Source organism: Eupeodes corollae, chromosome 3 (assembly GCF_945859685.1).
Source record: "Eupeodes corollae chromosome 3, idEupCoro1.1, whole genome shotgun sequence".
Lineage (NCBI taxonomy): Eukaryota > Metazoa > Arthropoda > Insecta > Diptera > Syrphidae > Eupeodes > Eupeodes corollae.
The window spans coordinates 69,821,278-69,841,693 of record NC_079149.1 but is presented as its reverse complement, the minus strand read 5'-3'; the positions used below and the strand labels follow the sequence as shown (position 1 = coordinate 69,841,693).

At 29.7% G+C, this 20,416-nt stretch overlaps 1 protein-coding gene across 6 annotated transcripts in view; it reads right to left on the bottom strand.

The window, feature by feature from the left end:
* Positions 1-20,416, bottom strand: part of LOC129952835 (glycine receptor subunit alpha-2) — a 69,075-nt gene that overhangs the window by 16,668 nt on the left and 31,991 nt on the right. For all 6 annotated transcript variants that reach the window (XM_056065687.1, XM_056065686.1, XM_056065688.1 and 3 more), the window contains one exon: positions 3,915-4,070. In XM_056065687.1, the coding sequence (XP_055921662.1) occupies positions 3,915-4,070 (156 nt within the window). The remainder of the gene's footprint in view (positions 1-3,914; positions 4,071-20,416) is intronic.

Sequence of the window (20,416 nt, the reverse complement as noted above, 5' to 3'; positions counted from 1 at the left end):
AGAAAACATCTGGAAATTGAGATTCTATAAAAAAAAGTTCATATAACAATTGCTTCAAGGAGGGGGTTTGTTCGTAGACTACTACATTAACATGTGGTGTGGAAGCGAGCTTGAAGCATCGAGTTGAAATGAGCTTGATTCGACTCGATTCCGGGCGGGTATAGGAGTCAAGTCAAAATTTGTGAAGAATAACCTGTGTGGAGGAGCTGGTTTTACAGATATTGCATTATGGTTTATTTGCATGTTTCTGTACAAAATATAGTTTTGTTTTAATCAAATTAAAAAAATAAGTTGCACATGGAGTAGGTAGTAGGTAGCATATTCTTATATGGCGCTGAACTATTCAGTTCTTCATTGTTTAACACGAATCAAACTGTCTTGCTTGCACTTTAAAAGAAACACCATTTGCATTTTAGAAAGTGCTGTCAAACTTAATCATTTTTAAATCTTCTTGTGCGGTAGAAACACCAAAATGATTTATTTAATCTAAACTAAGATAAACCTTTGGTGAAAACATAGCAAACCTTAATTATCTTTTCTATTGTTTTCTTTTGCAAAATAAGCCCAGTCCATTTTCATTAACAAAAGCCAATTATATCAACAGTAACAGATTGATTTTTTCCTCATGGAAAACACATGATTCTAAATGCACAACAACTCAACGAACACAGCCATCGAGATACAAATGCAATATCAATCGTATCAACATTTGAGAACGAAATCAAATAGATCAATTCGAGATTTGTTTAAATCTCAAAAACCCATCCGTAGTAAGATTCTACTTTAACTTTTATCGGTAGAATTCATAATGCGGATATTGTTTTTGTTATTTGAGTAAAATCCTACTATACTATTGATAGAATTTCCCGAATGGATGCTGCGACTCTTAAAGCGAACATAATATGTAAGTGCACTAAAACATCATCAAATATTGAGCATTTTTGGGTTGGGTGCTATATCCTGGTTTTTATATTCGCATTTCGTAAAATCCCGATTTTATAATACAGCTTTTTATAATCCCTATTTTTATAATCCCCCATTTTGTGATCCCGTTTTTTATCATCCCGATTTTGCAATTAAAACTAGTTGTTTAATTTTTATTAAATCGAGCGATTTTGTAAAATATAAAGTAAAGTAGTATTCCCTTTAAACAAAATCAAAAAAAAATTCAAAAAGTCAACGATTGCAAAACCGATCGAGAAGTAGATTTTAATAAAATCTACCTCTAGGTAGAAAATTAATAATAATAATTTGAATAAGCGGAATCTGAAAAGACGGAATTTCAAAAAATAGTATTTTAGAAAACGGGATTTAAATTTTTTTGTCGGGATTTTTTAAAAATAGGATTTTAAAAAGCAGGATCCTGATACGCTCCCAGTATTATATTGTGTGTTTTTCAGAAAGAATATTTTTTATGTGATATATACTTTCTTGTTCGTGGATTTTTCCAAAATAAGTATTGCAGCAATATAATTTTTGTATTGACTTTTACAAACTGTCTTTTTAACTTCCCATAGGAGGTTTTGTAACTGGTCTGATTTTTCAAATTGAAAATTTTGATATTCATCGACGTTTCAAGATGTCTGTATGTGCGTGTGTACGTAACTTCCGGATTCTATTTTCGTCGTTCATATCTCAAGAACCAGTTGAGATATCGAGTTCAAATACATTTTATGATTCAGATAATAATGCAGAAATACCTCTCAAAAAAATGTAATATCTTACGAACCAATAATGCAACTTGAATTAAATTTTGTATTATATGTTGTGAGCGTTACCACTTTTCAAAAAAAAAATGGAAGTAGATTTTAGGAAAAAAAGAAAATAGAAAAATGAAAGTAGACTTAAAAAATGAACTTTTTCATAGTATTCTACCTATTTTTAGATTACATTATTTTAATGAAAATATTAAAAAAAAAAACTTGAATTAATTAAGATTTCATATCATATAATTTATTATGTTAATGCAACCTTTTCAAATTAATTCTTGGTTGATGGCATCGAAAACGCAACGATTGAGGTCGTGTTGGTCAAATAAAATGACTTTAGGATGTTTTGTTTGCAAAGGACGAAAGTGCAAGAACTTGTTATTGTTTTCATAATACACTACAATTGTGATCAACAAACCTTTTATCTTTTTTTTTTTGACAACTTGAAAATATCATTTCATATTAAAACAAAAAATCAAATTCAAAATTACACTAGAGCACAACTAAACACAAATAACAAACAGTAAAGAAACATAATGAACGGCTGGTTCGCATAAACTCGCTCATGTATCCAAAAAAGCCTGCTTACACTATTTCCTGTATTTTAAGATTTAAAATGTACCTGCAAAGTTTGTTTTCAAAAAATTAAATGCCATTTGATTTCTCCAAAAAAAAATATTTTTTTTTAAATTTTTAATTGAAAATCGTTTTTGAATTTTAGTTTAAAAATATGTTTGTTATGGAGTTTTGAACTTTTTATTAGAAGTCTTGAATTTCTATTTTGTAAAAAATGATGACCCATTTTTAAGATATCAAATTTCAAAAAAAAAATAATATTTTATTTTAATTTAAAATAAAAACAATGATATTTTTGGTCATCAAATATTATTGAGACAGTATAAGAGCTTTTGCAGAACAAAAATAGTTTAGTTCTTGAGAAAACTTAAATGAACGGGGTACCCTTCTGGAGCAATACAAAAATATTTTTTATATTGATAAGCCCAACTAAGAACAAAAATTTTAGAAAAAAAAAAACAGGAAACACATACAAAAAAACCGACGAAATCGGGGGACCTACTTTTTTCGACATGTTTGTTTGAATAAAATCTCGATATCGAATTTGTTTACGAATGTAAAACTTGTCATATAATTAATATATATGTATGTCAGGGTTAAACTAGAATACTTTATATAAAACGGAACCTCACCAAAAATCCAAACACTTAAGCGATTTTTAATTCTCTTGAAAACTTTGAGACTACATACAATTGTATAATAAGGAGAAAAAAGGAGTAGATTCAGTCTAATTTTATTAAAATTGAAGTAGACCTTAAAAATGAATTAGATTTCAATATTTTGATGATGGTGCGAAGTAGGAAGTAGATTTAAAATTTATTTGAAAAAAGAAGTAGATCTACTTCAATTGAAGTAAAGTGGTAACGATGCTGACGTGATAACACACTGATATAGGTTATTTAAAAAATCAAAACTTCAATTTACGTTTTTATTGTATAAATCGAAAGAAACTCAAAATAAATAATTGTCAACTCAAATATCTTACGAAAAAAAAATTATTTTATATCTAAAATTATTTCATGAAACGAAGAACAACGTTTTTGATATCTTGACAAATTTTGAAAACAAAAATTTCTAAAAGTTGGTAAGAATTGATTTTCGAATCTTTGTAAAATTGGTTTTGGACTAAAAATCTAAAAAAATTCATCGTATGCAAAATATTGCTGGTATTTTTTAACTTATTTTTAAGGAAAAATTTAACTGACAACTTTTTAAACAACACACGAAAACAAACACAAACAACAAAAAGCTAATAAGAAATGGTTTTCGACTCATCAATTCGGTACACGGGATTGGAAGTTTTCAGGGTGGGTCGCATCCCAGCCGCTTTTTCGATTATGATTTATGATGTGAGTTGAGAAACTTTGTTATTTTAACTTAGGCTTTTGTAGTTCGGTATTTCTTTGTTGTGTCTCAATTCAGTTAGCAACAATACCAAGCTATTTCAGGCTCCAATAGAATAGAAATTATACACTGTTTCGTAAGTTAATATATGCATGTATTCATATGTATGAATATGTGTGCTTGCTTTTATGTATGTGTTTCTTTGATATTATTTCTGATGAGTAATATTTCTTTTGAGGTAAGGTTTATTATAATAAGGCTCAAGGTTTAAAAAAATGTACTTACAACTCTCAATGTATATGGGACAAACTTGTATATCCATTGGGTAAAGCTGAAACTCCATTTGACACGCGATAATTGCATGCATTCTTGCTGCATATCGGATTGTTTTATTTTTGTATAGAGTAACAGATGTGAATTTGTGTGTAAGGGTAGCGATTTCTGAAAGAAAAATTTTAAATAATGTTTTTCAATTCAAAAACGGCGGCAATCATAATTTTTTATTGTTATGTTATGTTATGTTTTACAATTATTAACAAATTAAAATGTTTAAAGTTATGATGCAATGTGCAATGCGAATAAAGCAAAAGTGTGTGCCACTCTAGTCTAGTTTTTAAAATAATGTTTTGTAACCTTGAAGATTGGTTGATTATGATGTTATGGAAAACGTTTACTTATTTATATACATTTGATTAAGAAAGGAATGAAAACAAATTTATTTTTACATTTGCCGAATTATTTATTAATTTTTTTTGTTGAATATTTCAATTTTATGCATGCATATGAGAAATAAAAAATATATAAAAGAATTTAATTCATACACCATACTTACTTTACACGATTTTGAATGATATACAAACAAATTTAAGTAAAAGTGTTAATTGTTATATAATTATAATCGATAACAAAAAGTAAAGTTAATTTGAAAAGATTTTTTTGGTTAGATGGTTTTGGAAAAATTGTTTAAAAGTTTACATTAAAAGTTATTTGGTTAAATTAAGATAACATTTTCAAATTCGAATTGAAATATTTACGGCTATTAGAAACCATTAATTTTAATATCCTTGGTAACAACACAAGAGAAGATGTTTTTTTTTTTTTTTTAAAGTAGAGTAGACAAGGCGGATCCAGATTTTTAATCAGTGGGGGGTCACGCATTTAACATATAGATGAGTTTTTACTTACCGCTTAAAAATGTTCTTTAAAGAAGGCTAACAAAATTTAAATAACATCATGTGCATCTTAACCTTAAATGTACACATTTCAAGTTCTAAAGTGACAACTTTAGTTATTAATTATTTTAGAACGCTATTGTCCAGCAAGATATAGTATAACTATTTAATTTAGTAGACTTTCTTCATATGAAAGCATTCCAAGGTTTTAACAGTTTTCTAAATATGCCATATTTAAGAGGAAAACACAATAGTTTTTGCTTTCTTCCAAAAAAAATTTTCTTTTTTGTTGCCATTTACATAAATAAGAAAAATGCTACATAAAATTCAAAAACCCAGCAAATTTGAAAGAATCTTATATCAAGAATTTTCTGTTTTTTTTTGACGTAGTTTTTTCGGATTGCATTTATTTTTGTATTTATTATTACTGTCGCTACCAATCTGCTTACTCGTAGATTGAAGCTAATGCTTCATCTTAAAGGAGTCAACAAAACTTTAAAATTGTAGAGAGAAAAATGTTTGGTTTGAAACATTTATATTAGTGCAATTCGTGTTTAAATCTCAGTTCTAGAAAATTCCCTTCACAATGTAGATTTCTTTAATTTGTAACGACCTTAAAATATTGCCCGGCTGCAATTGCTGCGAAAAAAATGTTCTCAAAAATTTAAATGAAATTAAAAAAAAAAATAATAATATTTTCGATCATCATCAGTTTGAAAATTTAACCATCGACAAGAGCTTGCATCGAAAGGCAAGATTATTAAAATCTGATTAAGTTCTCTAGAAAATTTGAAAACAAAATAACGGCTTTATGAGGGTTACCCTTCTGGAGCAATACCAAAATATGTTTTTCATGTAAAAACAAGCCGAATTAAGAAAAAATTAGAGAAAGTTCTACAAAAATCTATCGGTTCATTTCTGAAAAAAATCGATTTTACACAAAAAAAACTGTATGGGGACTGCTGTTATTTTTAGTATTAAAACATGAAAAAAAAGCCTTATGCTAATCGGCTTAGTTTCAATCGGCACAGTGGTTTATGCTTTACAGACAGACAGACGGATGGAATGGTTCAGCCCTCAGTTGCACTTTTTGCAACAAAGTTTAGAAAGTAAAATATAAATTTTGTTTTCATATACAAAAAATAAATAATTCAAATATCCTTTGACTCAATACGATTAGAGAATTTGTTTTAAAATCAATTTATAAAAATTCTATGCTGAGGCTCTGACAGCAAAAGTTAGAAATAAGTGTTAAAAATGTTTGTTTGCAAAAGTTACAGATTAGTGATGTTTTTGAGGTCTTAGAAATATAAACTGGCTTAATGTCTGAAACAGTTTTTGATTCAAATTTCAGGTTTGAGTCATAACTTCTGTAGTGTAAGACCCACGAATTTTAAATGTCTAAGAACTTGGTTGATTTCATTTGTTATTAAATGTTATTATGCAATATGTTTATATAGTATTTATTCTAGCTAGCTATCCGACCTTTGTGTACAAACACAAATAGAAGAGAAATCAATAAAATAAGCAAAGTGTGTAGTATTACTGTTTTATCCGCATTGTTAGGAAAAGCTATATTATTGATAGTTCTTAATTGAAATCACCCTAATTTATGAATGTTTTAATTTGTATTTAATAACACTAGTAAACAAGGGTAAGCAATCAAATTATACTTTTTATACATTTTTTGATGGCTCTAGTTTAAATTCGACTTCAAAATTAATCTATCCTTTCAGATTTTTGAGAAATAAACTTATATTGAGTTTTTTGAAGTGAAACTGTATAAAAGATATTTTTGATGTTATTACAAAATTTGTATCCTTTGTAACATCAAGTTTTTAAAATAAATTAAAAAAATATGAAATAAGCTTGGGCACATAAATTCGGAATCAGGGCTAAACGAATTATTGAAAAAAATAAAAGGAATTACGATCAAGGTTTTTTAAAACTTCAGATAAGTCATCTCATAAGAAGTTACAAAAACTAAGAGAGATAATTTAATTCTTAATCTTTATGTTTATGCAGATAAGGAAAAAGAAATTTTGTCGCCTAGTGTAATTTTCACGTAAAAAACCAAACATATTGATTTAATTTTTACTTATCTGACATTAAAGGTATTTTAGAGGTCTCCAATACTATGTTGTATATAATTTGGCCAAAATTATAATTTTGTAATTTTCCTATTTGATTAGCATCATTCACAACATCCACAAAATCATAAGAAAACTTTAAGCTATTTCGGACTATATAGTCAAGGTTTTGCAAAGATTGGATAATAATTTACATAAACTGATACTTTTAAACGCACTGCTCAGAAGATATTCTAATTTTAGAGACTAGTGTGATCTGGTATCGGAACATAACATAATTGACTTTATGAGTCGATGATATAGATTCATTCTGAAACGAAGTGTACGACCTTATAGCTATTATAGACGATATATTTTTTCAGTCGTTCTTTTACCGAGCATAAGTTCCTTATGTTGCCTGAACCTGCCCAATATCTGCTTCAAGAGCAGTTTACAGGAAACTAAACTTCAGTCGATGACAATTATTTTCTAACTGAGCTTACTGAGCTTATCAGTCTAATCTTTAAAGTTCGAGTTTAATTGCTTCAGCTTAATTAAATACCTCACAGGAATTATATAAATCCGAATTTTTCTCTGTGCAATCTTAATCGACCTGAAAATATTAAGAGTGGATGGCAAGTTCTTGTTCGCTTTATTCCTGAGGCTCGAAGTTTAGAAATTAAGGCATAGTTATTTTGTGCAATAAATGGCAGGCTTTTGTTATAATCAGTTATCCAATAGGTAATTTGTATTTCAGTCCAATGGGTTTCGCACAACTACAAAAACTGTCTTAGCCACATGCTTTAGTCGATGGCTATCAACTATAAAATTATATAACTTTTAAGATTTATAATAAGAAACAAAAATTAAAAGAATGTATTTTTAACTTCCCATAGGAAGTTATTGTAATGGGTATGATGATTGAATTGAAAATGTTGACATTTCTCGACGTTTAAGGTCCCTAGAGTCAAAATAAAAGATTTTTAGAAAGATGTCTGTGCGTGCGTGCGTGTGTACGTACGTTCGTCGTTCATATCTGAAGAACCAAAAGAGATATCGACTTCAAATAAATGTTTTTATACAGATAATAATGAAGAAAGGTACAGAAAGGGCTCTCAAAAAATTGCGTAAGTGGTCTTTCTACCATAGCAGTTTAAAAGATAAACATTTTGGTTAACCCTAAATATCTTTAACCATAACTATAACCAATGATTTTAGAGACTGGAATTAAATTTAATATTATATACTGTAACGTGATACCAAACAAATATGTTTTTGGAAAAAAATCCAATAAACGTTTTTTTTTTATAAATCAAAAAAACTGAACAAAAAATTTGCCACGAATACAAAATGATTTTATCTCCAGAAAAAAATTGTGCAATATAAAAATAAAGTTTTTTTTTAATATCTGGTAAAATTTTGAGAAGAATCGAATTGAAAGTATTTTTTTATATACAATAAAAACCTAAAATAACATTAATCAAAGTAGGGACTCAAATATCTTTTCAAAATTAGATTAGATTATGACTTCAAACTAATTTAAACTTATAAGAAATATTGTTTTCTACATTCAGAACAATTTTGAGAAAAATCGAATTGACAGTTTTCTTACAAAAAATAAAAACCTAAACAAAATTAATAAATAAAAGTTGGTAAAAATTGCTTTCGACTTAAATATCTTTTCAAAGCTTTGAGATATTGGCTATAAGCTACTTTTACCTTTCAAAAAATATTGTTGTTAACATTTAGTAAAATTTTGAGAAAAAACGAATTGACACTTTTTTACAAAAAATGAAAACTTAAAAGACATTTAAACAAAAGTTGGTAAAAATTGATTTTCCACTCAAATATATTATATATGGCTTCGAACTAATTTTAACTTATAAGAAATGTTGTTTTCAACATTCAGTAAAATTTCGAGAAAAACTTAATTGACAGTTTTTTTTTACAAAATATAAAAATAAAAAAAAACAATACTAAAACTTGGTAAAAAATTACTTTCGACTCAAATAGCTTTTCAAAAATTAAAAATATTGTCTTAAAACTTTTTTATTTCATAGAAAATATTGTTTTCGATATTCACTAGTTTTTTTTTATAAAAATCCAATAGTCCGTTTTTTCATAAAAAAATAAAATCTACAACAAATAGTACTTATTATTTCTCAAATTAATTTCATTTATCCAATTTGCAAACATTTAAGAAATGCTACTAAAATTGGTTAACATTTTTTTCGACTAATAATCTATTTAACAAAACTACATTTTCAAACTAAACTATTCCTTTATATGAAAAATGTTGTTGGTAATTCTTAAATTTTGAAAAATAATTCAACTAACAACTTTTTTAACCCAACACGAAAACCTACAAGCTTTTAAGCAAGACAAATCGACAGACGGTATGGGAAGTTATCAGTGTGGGTCGCACCCCAGCCTCTTTTTTTAATTGTTGTTGTGGACTGTGTATAAAATGAATTTTTTGACTTAAAGTCCTATGCGTTTGGCCCAGCTGTTATTGTGATGAAGTTCCGTTCGAGTTTGAATTGAAATTTTCCTTTGTTTATATTGAACGACTATGAACCGGCATAATGGACTCGTTTCCGCCATTTTATCGTATGCAACATTTTCAAAATAAAATACTTAAGTAAGAAAATTAAATTTCTTAGTACCACTTCAAGTCCTATAAATATAATCAAATGTTGAATTGAGACATACATAAGTGCTCATTCTTCAATGCAAGGATTTGATTTGCTTATTTAATTAAAAAGAAAAATATATTTTATGTTACTTTCCTTCTTTTAAATAACAGATGTAGTTTGACAATTTGTATTTTATTCGTGAAACCTTCCATTTTATTTTTTCATTACTACCCAAATAGAAAAAAGCATATACGATAAAATTATATAAGAACTGGTAATCCTTAAATTAAAGGTTAGGCACCAATCGTCACCATATTTATACCAGAAATAACAGTGTTTGTGGTTTTATTATCTTTATCCTCGATACTATATTGTCGTGGCATGATTTGCATAAATTTTCTTTCATGGCCAAACGTAAACCCTAAAATAATCGAATGAATATAGGTCACGGTTAAACGATTAAACTTGAAATTTACAAAATTTCCAAGCAATCAAGGTTAAATGTAGGGGTATTGGTAAGGCGGTTGAAATTGAAAAACCTTTGCATCTTTAACCCTGTATATTAACAATCGTCCATTCGTCAGGGCAGGTCGTAGAAGTAACCTATGTATGTACTTGTATGTTGAGATAGTATACCTGCATATGCATATAATAATATCTTATACATTATACTGACTACACAAAAAGAATACATGGTTTCGTGACTAAAAACAATTTGTATAATGTACAAGCAAAGCATTGATTTTACTTCAACTAAAATGAAAGGGTCAGACACAATATCTTGAAGTGGGAGAGGGTGGAGGAGGGTTGGGCAATCGGGACAATTTTCCCTCCTGATTTCAAGACACACTTCTATAACTATAGTGTTCATACTGTCATTTTGTTTGCGCTGAAGAAAAAGGAACTCTAAGAATTTTTTTTTATTTTCATGAGCGTAAAAATATATATTAGTTATATATCATAAAAATATGGGTGCCGTCCGTGAGATTAGACCAAATTAGGAAGTTTAGCTTACATTTTTATATACTTTAAAAAATCTTTTTGAAGATTATGTCTATTTGACTTAAAGTGACAGTCTTGGCGCACACTTAGAGAGCACATTATACTTGCCAACCACTAGAATGATGCCACACATTTTGTGATCGACTTTTATAATTGGGGAAAGTGTTGTAGCCGAAAAATTTTACTACCTGTGTATAGGTACGTATTTCATCATTACAAATTCATAAAACTAATGAGAAACGAGCGTTGGAATGCCCCAATATTAAATAATGAACTACTAAAGAAGGTTATACAAAAATGTTCCACTTCGAAAAACTTTTGTATAGAAAAGAGAAAAGAGTGTTAAAAACAACTGTTTTAATTTAATTTGAAACACAAATAGGCTCTGGAAACAGAGAGACCCGTAGGGTACCACAGAGATTCAATGATCGAAAAGCCAAGCAAGCGTTTACCAATTCGTTATCTTGCTAAAAATAGTGGAATATTGTCCTCAGAATACGCAAGCGTTTGTTATTTCAAAACATCAGGATATGTTACCTTGGTTACACTTATTATAAATTTGGAAGATTGATTCAACACTAAACCAATAAAAGTTACCTAACCTAACTATAATGCTCCTCCGTGTTTAAGCGTTTCATTGTATAACTGAAGTGGAACTCCTTTCCTTGAGGAAGATATATTTTTGCTTCATCACTCCAAAGGTTGTTGCGAAACACCGTTTGCCTTGTCAAAGAAAATTTTTGAGCAGGTGTGTACATGCACATTAGTGTTGAAAATACTTTGCATGAAATAAATATGTATAATGAATTAATAAAGGGTGATTTTTTAGCTATTATCTTTTTGGCAACACTGGTTTAAACAGCTGACGCACGTTTCATGTTTTGTTTCACTGTCAAAAATCTTCAGTGTGGTCTATAATTTAACCATGAATCGTCTTACAAACGAACAATGCTCAGGGTCGTCTTTAGACTTTTGGGAGCCCTGGTCCCAAAAGGATTTAGGGGCCAAAAAAAGTAGGTATAATCATTTTTTTAAATTCTTTAGCTTAAGAAAATCATTTTTAAATTAATTTGTGTTTTTTTTATACTTTTACTTTTTAAAAAGAAGTACAAAAAAAATATAACAGATATTTTTTTTATAATTTTTATTTAATACACCTTCAATAGTTGAACATTTTTTTATAGTTGATTTTTGATCATTTTTATTGTTTTTTTGGTTGATTTCTAATGTTTTTATATTTTTTTTTATTTTATGTAAGTTTACTTCTGTAAATTTGTTTTGATTTGTTTTTTTTTTTAGATATACGTATGTACATATGTATGTAAGTTTAAGTATATAATAAAATATTATTGAAGGCATACTTTTCTGACTTTGTCAGTAAATTCAGCAAAATCATTTTTTTTCAATTAATAAAATTGACAAACTGTTTAGTCTAGCATTGTAGCATTGTGTTTCGAAGTTCATTTTTATCTGGTTCAAAATCGAAAATGAACGCTCTCCACTGCAGTTTGAAATCATCAAAGATACAAAAATTCTACAGGCATTTTCTACATTTGGAAATGTGTTCCCAATTTCATCCAATGTAATTACTGTACAATTTTGATATTGTAATAAGATCTTCATTTACATCTTAATTGAATTCTTTTAAATATTGCACGAGGCGCTAGCATTCTACCTCAATTTCTTCTGCATTAACATCTCTATGTTTTTTTTAAATCTGTTCTCAAGAATTTTGCTACTCCACTGAAGTCGAATAATGCAATCGACAAAAAAAATAAAACTTTGCATTAATTTCTTTTAAAAATTGGATCGTAATTTTAATTGCAAACTAATAGTGTCAATAATTGGAAAAAAGTAGATATTTTAAACTTTTCTTTCCCAATTAGCTGGACGGATGGTGCAGGACCATCAAAATATGTGGCACGCGAACTTCGTACTATTTTTCGTTGCGATAAGTCTTTATAATTAGCATCCGGATTCTGACTTTGGCACACTATTAAAGTTTATCAAAACTCTCCCATAGATCATATGAATGCTTTCTAATATTGTGCTTCTAATTTCTGTTAAACTGAGGAACGCCAATTTTGACATTTTCTTAGACAGGCTTAGCGCTTCGCCTTTTTTTGTCTGGAGCTTGCTCTGGATCTTTAGAGATAGATGTCAAGGCTTCATTAATTTACTTATAACCATGATGGAGCGCGTTAACTGTATCAGCTCGTGCAGACCATCTTGTTTCAAAATGGCTCTTAACAACTCTATGTGAACCTAAACATTCATTCAATTTATTTCAGCGATTGGTAGAAGCAGAAAAAAAGTTGTATATTTTTTAACCACTTGAAAGAAACTTGTCGCCTCCTGCAAACAACCAGCCGCATGAAGGCCTACAAAGGTAAGAGGTAGGAAATTCGCACTTCTCCTTTAATCTTGCAAACCAGAATATATTCCCGACATATTAGTCGCATTATCATAGCTTTGTCCTCTACAATCCTCTATTAAAATATCCTCTACAGAAATGTCAAGATTGTGTCGGCCAAAAATTCAGATTTATGCTCTTGAATAGGTATACATTTTAAGAACCTTTCTATGGGAACTCAATTTTTAACATACCGAATTACAAAAGTCAACTGGTCGATAGCAGAAAAGTCGGGAGAACTGTCAACGCTAAGGGACAAATATTTTCCAGATCTAATTTGACCTAAAATTTTCATTAGGACTTGTTTTCCCATTATATCAATGAATTCGTTGCTGATAAATAGAAAGTGCATCCCTTTTCTGAGTTCCCACTGATCTGCAATGAATGAATCATCATAGGACAACTTTGTGGGGTGAGTTAAAAAATCAACATGTGTGCAGAACTGTAGAGTAGAACGGAAGCAGAGTTGTTAAAATAATGGTGACAGAGTGCGCAGGTGTATGATTAAAGATTCATGTTGCCAGAAGTTTAAGATGTTGAGGAGGAGAATTTTAACGGAACGGAGAGTAAAATGAAACTTGTTTTTCTGTTATAGTCTACGAACCTTATTTCGTTTTCTATATAATGGTTGTATAGATTCATTCATTTTGAGTTAGTGGATTTGGGGGCCAAATAATTGCGGAGTCCTGGGTCCTGGGTCCTGGCCCACCGGGCCCATACCTAAAGACGTAACTGACAATGCTTGCAAATTATTGTATTTTATTATCTGTTAAGAAAGTTCATCGTGCGCTGCTCCATTTTATGGTCAGTTTAATCGACCCATTCAAGCGGCTTTTCGGGCTTTTGGGACTAAATTTCGCACCAATTTACATTGTTGGACATTAAACCACCAAGCAGAATTGTGGATTTTGGAGTGAATATCAACCAGAAGCATTGCAAGAACTACCAATGCAAAAGTCACAGTTTGGTGTGGTTTATGGGCTGGTAGCATCATTGGACCGTTCTTCTTAAAAGATGATGCGAATCGTAACTTAACTGTGAATGGTGAGCGCTACCGTGAGATGATATAAAACTTTTTTTTGCCCAAAATGCAAGAATTCGGCTTGCATGATTTTTGATTTCAACAAGGCGGTCCCACATGCCACACAGCAGCTACAATGGACTAATTGAGAGGCGAGTTCGGTGAACCGGTCAATTGGCCGGTTAAGCTATGTTAAAGCTGATGTCTATACCGACAATTGACGCATTGGAAGACAACACTAAAGAGATACGGGCCGAAATAATGTTGGAAAGAGTATGCCAAAATTGGACTATGGACCATTTGAGGCGCAGTCAAGTTTAACACTTGCATGAAATAATCTTCAAACATTAAATTATATGGGCCGTACTATCGATTCAAGTAAAGATTTCGTATGCATTTTTCTGAATTTTATGTATTTTTTTTGAAACACTTTCCTATAGCTTTTAAAAAATCACGCTTTATAAAGTAAATCTTAAAAATTGTGGTTTGAAAGTTAAACAATGTTTTTATAATTATTGTGATAACTGATTTGGATACAAAAATTTAAAATATGGAATTATTTAAATTGTTGGGCATGAAAGCTTATAATCAAAAATATTTACATATTGTACAATTTAATTTCAATTCCTTCAAGCCGCTAGGTTCACGTATATGTTTTTTCCAATTTGCGTTACGTTGGCTTTTGAACCTTGTTAATACATATACTTGTATATACATAGGTCTGTACGTGTTCAAAAATGCATACTAACATATTAAACTCCAAGAGGTATTCAATTCTTTTAAATGAATTTTTATTCAAATTTTTACGAATATTGAAACAATCGTTATTATGTAACAGATATAGAAGAATACAGATTTTGGCGTCGTGGAGTAAAGTCAAGTGAAATAAAGCCACATTCAAGAATTGTCCCTATTTCCAACCCCGTCTAGAGGGAGGGAGAAGGGGAGGGGCCCCCATGCCCGCGAATTTCTAGGGTCCCGGAAAATTGAAAGCAATGAGGAAGAGTGTTTTTTTAAATATATTCTATACTCATCATCTACATACCTATTCCCAATTATTTTTAGGGGCCCGAAAATTTAAAATCATTCATGCTTTCGCAATCGGGGCGCTGCTGTTTGCATGTTATCTGCCAATCTATCAGTCACAAGCTTGCCGATCTGGCCCTCCGATTATTATTGGCTTACTCTTCATGATATTTAATGAAAAATTGGGCAACTCTGAACTATTGAAAGAAAGTTGTAATAAATTGTTTCGGTTTTCTTATTTAGTTTAACGTAAATTTCAAATTTAATTTATTTTGAAAATTTGTAATGTATAGGGAAATTTAAAACAAAATCCAAATAATTGTTTCGGTTTCTGATTTTATAAAGTTTCTTTTCTCCTATTTTTGTTTCTGCTGGGAACGAAATTTTTGATTCGGTTTCGGGGGACCGGAAAATTTCACACAAACGTTTTTAAATTGTGTTTTCCGTAATATTAATTAATAAATATTTTGAATAAGTTGTTTACTGTAGATTTGAAGGATATCAAATCACTTAAAAGTGTGTGTATAGTGAAATGTTGTACTGCCGCAATCACATTTTTTGGTGTTGTTCAAAAGTGTTTCAACTTGTTTAGCAGCAGTGCTCAACGTTCGGAAATTCTTAAGAAAAATGTTCACGGATCCCTTCACAAACTTTCCGATACAAAATGGTCAGCTAGAATTGAGGCAGTGAAACCATTTGTAAATTATCTGAAAAACCTTAGAACATTATTAGAAGCCTTAATTGATAATAATTTGAGTGCTGAAGCTGATGTGAATGGAGTTTTAAAATATATTTGTACAAATTTGAATACATCCTGATGTCTTCGACTTGGTACAAAGTATTTAGTGCTTTAAATGAAAGAAGTATCATTCTTCAAGCCAAAAACATGACTATTTACGTCAAAATTCGAAATCTCGAAAACTTGATATTCGATTTGAACATAATTCGGAACGGATGGGATCAAATTTTGTCTGAATGCAAAGCAGTTGCTGGATCCTTACCAGAACAAAGAATTCTCATCCTACGTGCTCATCATAAGATCGCGTTTCCGGACTTGCTATACCTTTGGCAAGGAAATTGAATTTCAATGCAATTATAAGATGTTTTACTACTCAGAAACCTAGGAAAGCTCGTTTGCAAAAAGAAAAAATTTCATTGAATGCAAAAGAGAACATTGTGATAATATTTTAATAGAAAGAAAAACAATAAAGAGTATTTAATGTAGACCTTTTAAAATACTAGTTTTTTTTTAAAGACACATTTCAAATAATTTTCATAAAAGGTAATAGATTTTCATGCTAATTTTTTTTTAATAGTTTATCGACCGGTTTATCAGTAACTACCATGTCGTTGGCAATATCGAATTGAATGCATGAATCTTTTCGGAGCTGATCTACTTCCATGTATATTTTTTTTCTATCCATCCTCCATTTTAACTAAATTGGACGATACCCGGAGATGAATTTAATGATTAACACTTTTTTTCGGTTCACTTTGGAAAAAAATAATATTATTTCCGTTAATTCCAACCAATTTCATGCTATTTGTTATTGAAATTAAAACATACCATATCAGTGGACATGAACTTTGAAAAAAAATGGTAAATATGAGGGGGCCCGAGATTTGTCGGCTCGGAATTCCTCTCGACGGCCCAGCTAAATTCCAATAGTTGGTCTCAATACACTTAAAAAAAGTGAAATAAATCTAGATTGGTTTATTTCATACCGTAAAAATAATTATTTCTCATAATAATTTGGCCTCATTTCATTTTGTCAAACTACAATATGACAACCTGCTGAAAATTGGTGCAATAAGGCCAATTTTTAAAAGTTGGTTTTATTTCTCTTGGCCTTATTTCACGGCATCACACATTTGTAAGTTTTTGTAAAATAGGGATTCAAATAAGAGTTCCATGATTGTTTAGAAAGTTACATATGAATGGTATGGCTTTTTAGCTTCATGACGATTCATGAAATATCCATTCTTTTGATTTTTTGGAGGACTTTTGTGAGTAGGAAAATTCAATTTAATAAATTTGACTATATATGATTCAACTTTGTTTTTTATAAAGAAATATTTTGTAAATATGAAATTAATGAACATAATACGTGTGCAAGTCAGTAGAGCTTTTATATAAAAGGTATTTTACCAAATGTTTTGACCTTAAAATTAAAAAGGCATGCGAAAACTATCTGCTATGATGTCTTTGTAAATTTTATTTATAAAATGCAATGTAGCGCAAAAATTAGTACTCAGCAAAACTAGCTATCGCTTATATAGATATTATGACTTCTTGACGTGTATTTTGGTATTTAAAGCCATTTAAAAAAAAAAACATCTTCCGATTTATAGTGATGAATTTAGCTGTTTCGTGAATTTGCCCCATCTTGGACAAAACTTAGTTTTTTGAATACTTACGTTTTTTTCATTTCAATTATTATTATTAGTTTTACAAAAAATTACACTTTAGCTTCTAAAATATATTCTGCATTGGAGAAGCAGCACAGATCAAGTTTTTAGTGATACATAAGTTTAACCGGAGAAGTCACTCAGGAAAGTGCTGGCATTAAAACTGTTTGCATACACAGCAGATGTGCCTAACAAAATTATGATTGAAAATTCAAAATCAAATGTTCATTTGACCACATTCAATTAATCAACGTGGATTTCACTTGAATCCAAAACTGAGATACTAATCTTAAAAATTGGAAGGAGGTTTCAAGATTTAAAAATATTGGTATACTCATAATTATGTATTTTTTCACAGATCTAAATCAAGTCAAATTTCTAAAAGTGCAATTTTGAATCTACCATAAATAATTGTGTACTTTTTCCTGATTTTGTTCACATTGTATTTGTATTATGTACCCTTTTAAAAAAAGGAAAATTTAACATACATATATATGTTTATTGTGCCAAAATAAAAATTATAAAAGATAAAAACGAATTCATTTGCATGTATATATCTTCTTACTTGATCACTTGCAGCAATCTAATCCAAGCTATTTATTTAGACGTTAGTTTTTGTAACTAAGCTTTGGTTTATATATAAACAATATTGCAAGTAATTCAAAATTTAACTTTGGTGACAAAAAAATTATTCAAAGTATAGATAGATCAATAAGTAAAATTAATTGAAATACGAGTAAATTTTTGGTGCAAACGGAAATAAAAGTGGTTTGCACTTAAAATATTTATAAAAAACAGTGCAACTAGGGGAGACTGAAAGAAATTGCGCTAAGCATTATTAAAAATAATTTAAAGCAAAATGTTTTTTTTTTTTTATAAAGCCTCAACTCCTCATTAACTTTGTATAAACATAATTCTATCTATTGTATACGTATAGTTAGGAAACTAATGTATAGCTTCATGCCAATCATTCAGCAGACTTTAAAAACTTTTAAAAGGTCCGCATAAATGCTACTTTCAACTTAACAAGGTTTTGTATCCTATATTTAAAAGAAACAATTTGAATCTAGGCATACATTTATACATATTTCGTAAAAAAATATATATTATATTATTTTTATTTTTATTTTTTGCCGAAGACACAGGTCATATTCATAGTTCCTTGATAAGTTCTGATTTTGTCTTTGCTGAACTAAACTTCAGTTTATGTTCTTCATAGACAGTTAAACCCATTTTAAAACGATAATCTGGAGTCGAAAAATAAAAACGACGGAACCTTTGTTCAAGCTCTTTCTAAATCTTTCAAACCTCAAAAATAAACAAACTGATTGAGTAAATTAAGTTACGAGCCATTTTATTTGAAAATTAAAACACAAAAATTAAAATGTCAAAAGGCTTAAGCATACATACATACATATATCAATATTTTGAAATTTAGCTGGACGTTGGAATGCTATCAACCAACAAAAAACGAAAACTCTACTTAACCCGGTTTGACCCCTTTGAAATAGATGAAGACGATTTGAATGAAAGGTATCGACTCGAGAAAAAAAAACTCTCAAGTTTATGATTGACCTTCTAAATATTGTAGATAGAATGAAATGTTTTTAATATTGGCATGCTTTCAAGTCTTTAAACCAACAGCCCGGCTTCATAAAATTTCTCAACTAACAAGCAAACAAAAAAGTTTAATGGGTTTCAAAGATGTTGGCTTTGCAGCTAACGCAATTTATTTTTTTTGCCCTCTATAAGCCATTTTGTATAGGTTTAAGTGCAAATTTTCAAAATTGAGGTAGAATATGCCTTAGGAGACATCACGTAACTTTCGTTATTGATTTGATTCTTGTTCTTGAAAAATAGGGAAAAACGCGACAAAGGCAAACAGGGATGCTGTTTTTTTTTTTTAAATATTCTTGTGTCATAATTCAAGAAGTGAAAAAAGTTAAAAGTTTGTTTTTAATTTAAAGTTAAGGCTTACAATTATAAACCGAATAATTTGTCGGTGTTTTGATATTTAAATGTGTCATAAGTGGCCGTGAGATCGTTTCAAAAATGAGTACAGCATACGATACATGGTTTTAGAAAATAAAAATACCAAACATTTTAAATGTTAGTATGAATGAAAACAAGAAAAATGTTGTCTTTCCTTACCAAAAAAAATACAGACGTGTTTGTGTTTTGTTTACAATTTCTATCACCGTAGAAAATTTGTTTTTTCGTTTAACATAGTTTGAGAATTAGAGTTGGAAATTAATTTTGTACCATTTCTCTTTTTTGTCTTTTGAACAATAATGGATATTTGATTATTGCAGATATTCTCATATTTCAGGGGGTTTTTAACCTCCAAAACCAGTACCTGGGTTGACACATTCTGTTCAAAGCTATCCACTTATTTTCCAAAATGTTAAGAACTTAAAAAAACTTTACTAAAAATTTGTATAGTAATAGTTTATTCGTTTATTCTTGCATAGCTTGTAATAGCCTATTAAGAGATATGTAGTAGGTCAGCTTTCAACCGTCTTGAGGAGAAGTATTATAATAGGAATAAGTTATTCCGAATCAAATATGCTAATACAAAAATCATTTTTTCATGGCATTATACGATATCTCTTTGTTTGTTATTAGAGGGATGTTAAAGAAATACATACATGTATCCCGGTCTAGAGAACATTGATATAGCGCTTGCGTCACTTCCAAATGTACAATAGAAAAGCAAGAAAAGCAATTTAACTTTATTATTCGAAATGCCCCAACAGAGGAAAAAAATGAAGACACCAAAGACATATTCTTCGAGCTCTCGGACAAGACGTATGTGCAGTGCCCTGGCTATGACATTAAAATTGTCTTAAAGATTTTAATGCAAAGCTAGGAAGAGGAGAGATATTTGGTGGCAAAATCGGGAGATACAGCCTGCATGACACCACCTCCGACAACGGATTCAGGCTGATTGATTTCACTGCTTGGCGAGACGTTCTGGTAGTATGCAGTTCACACATCTCAATATCGACAACGGGAAATGGAAATCTCCTGAACAATCAA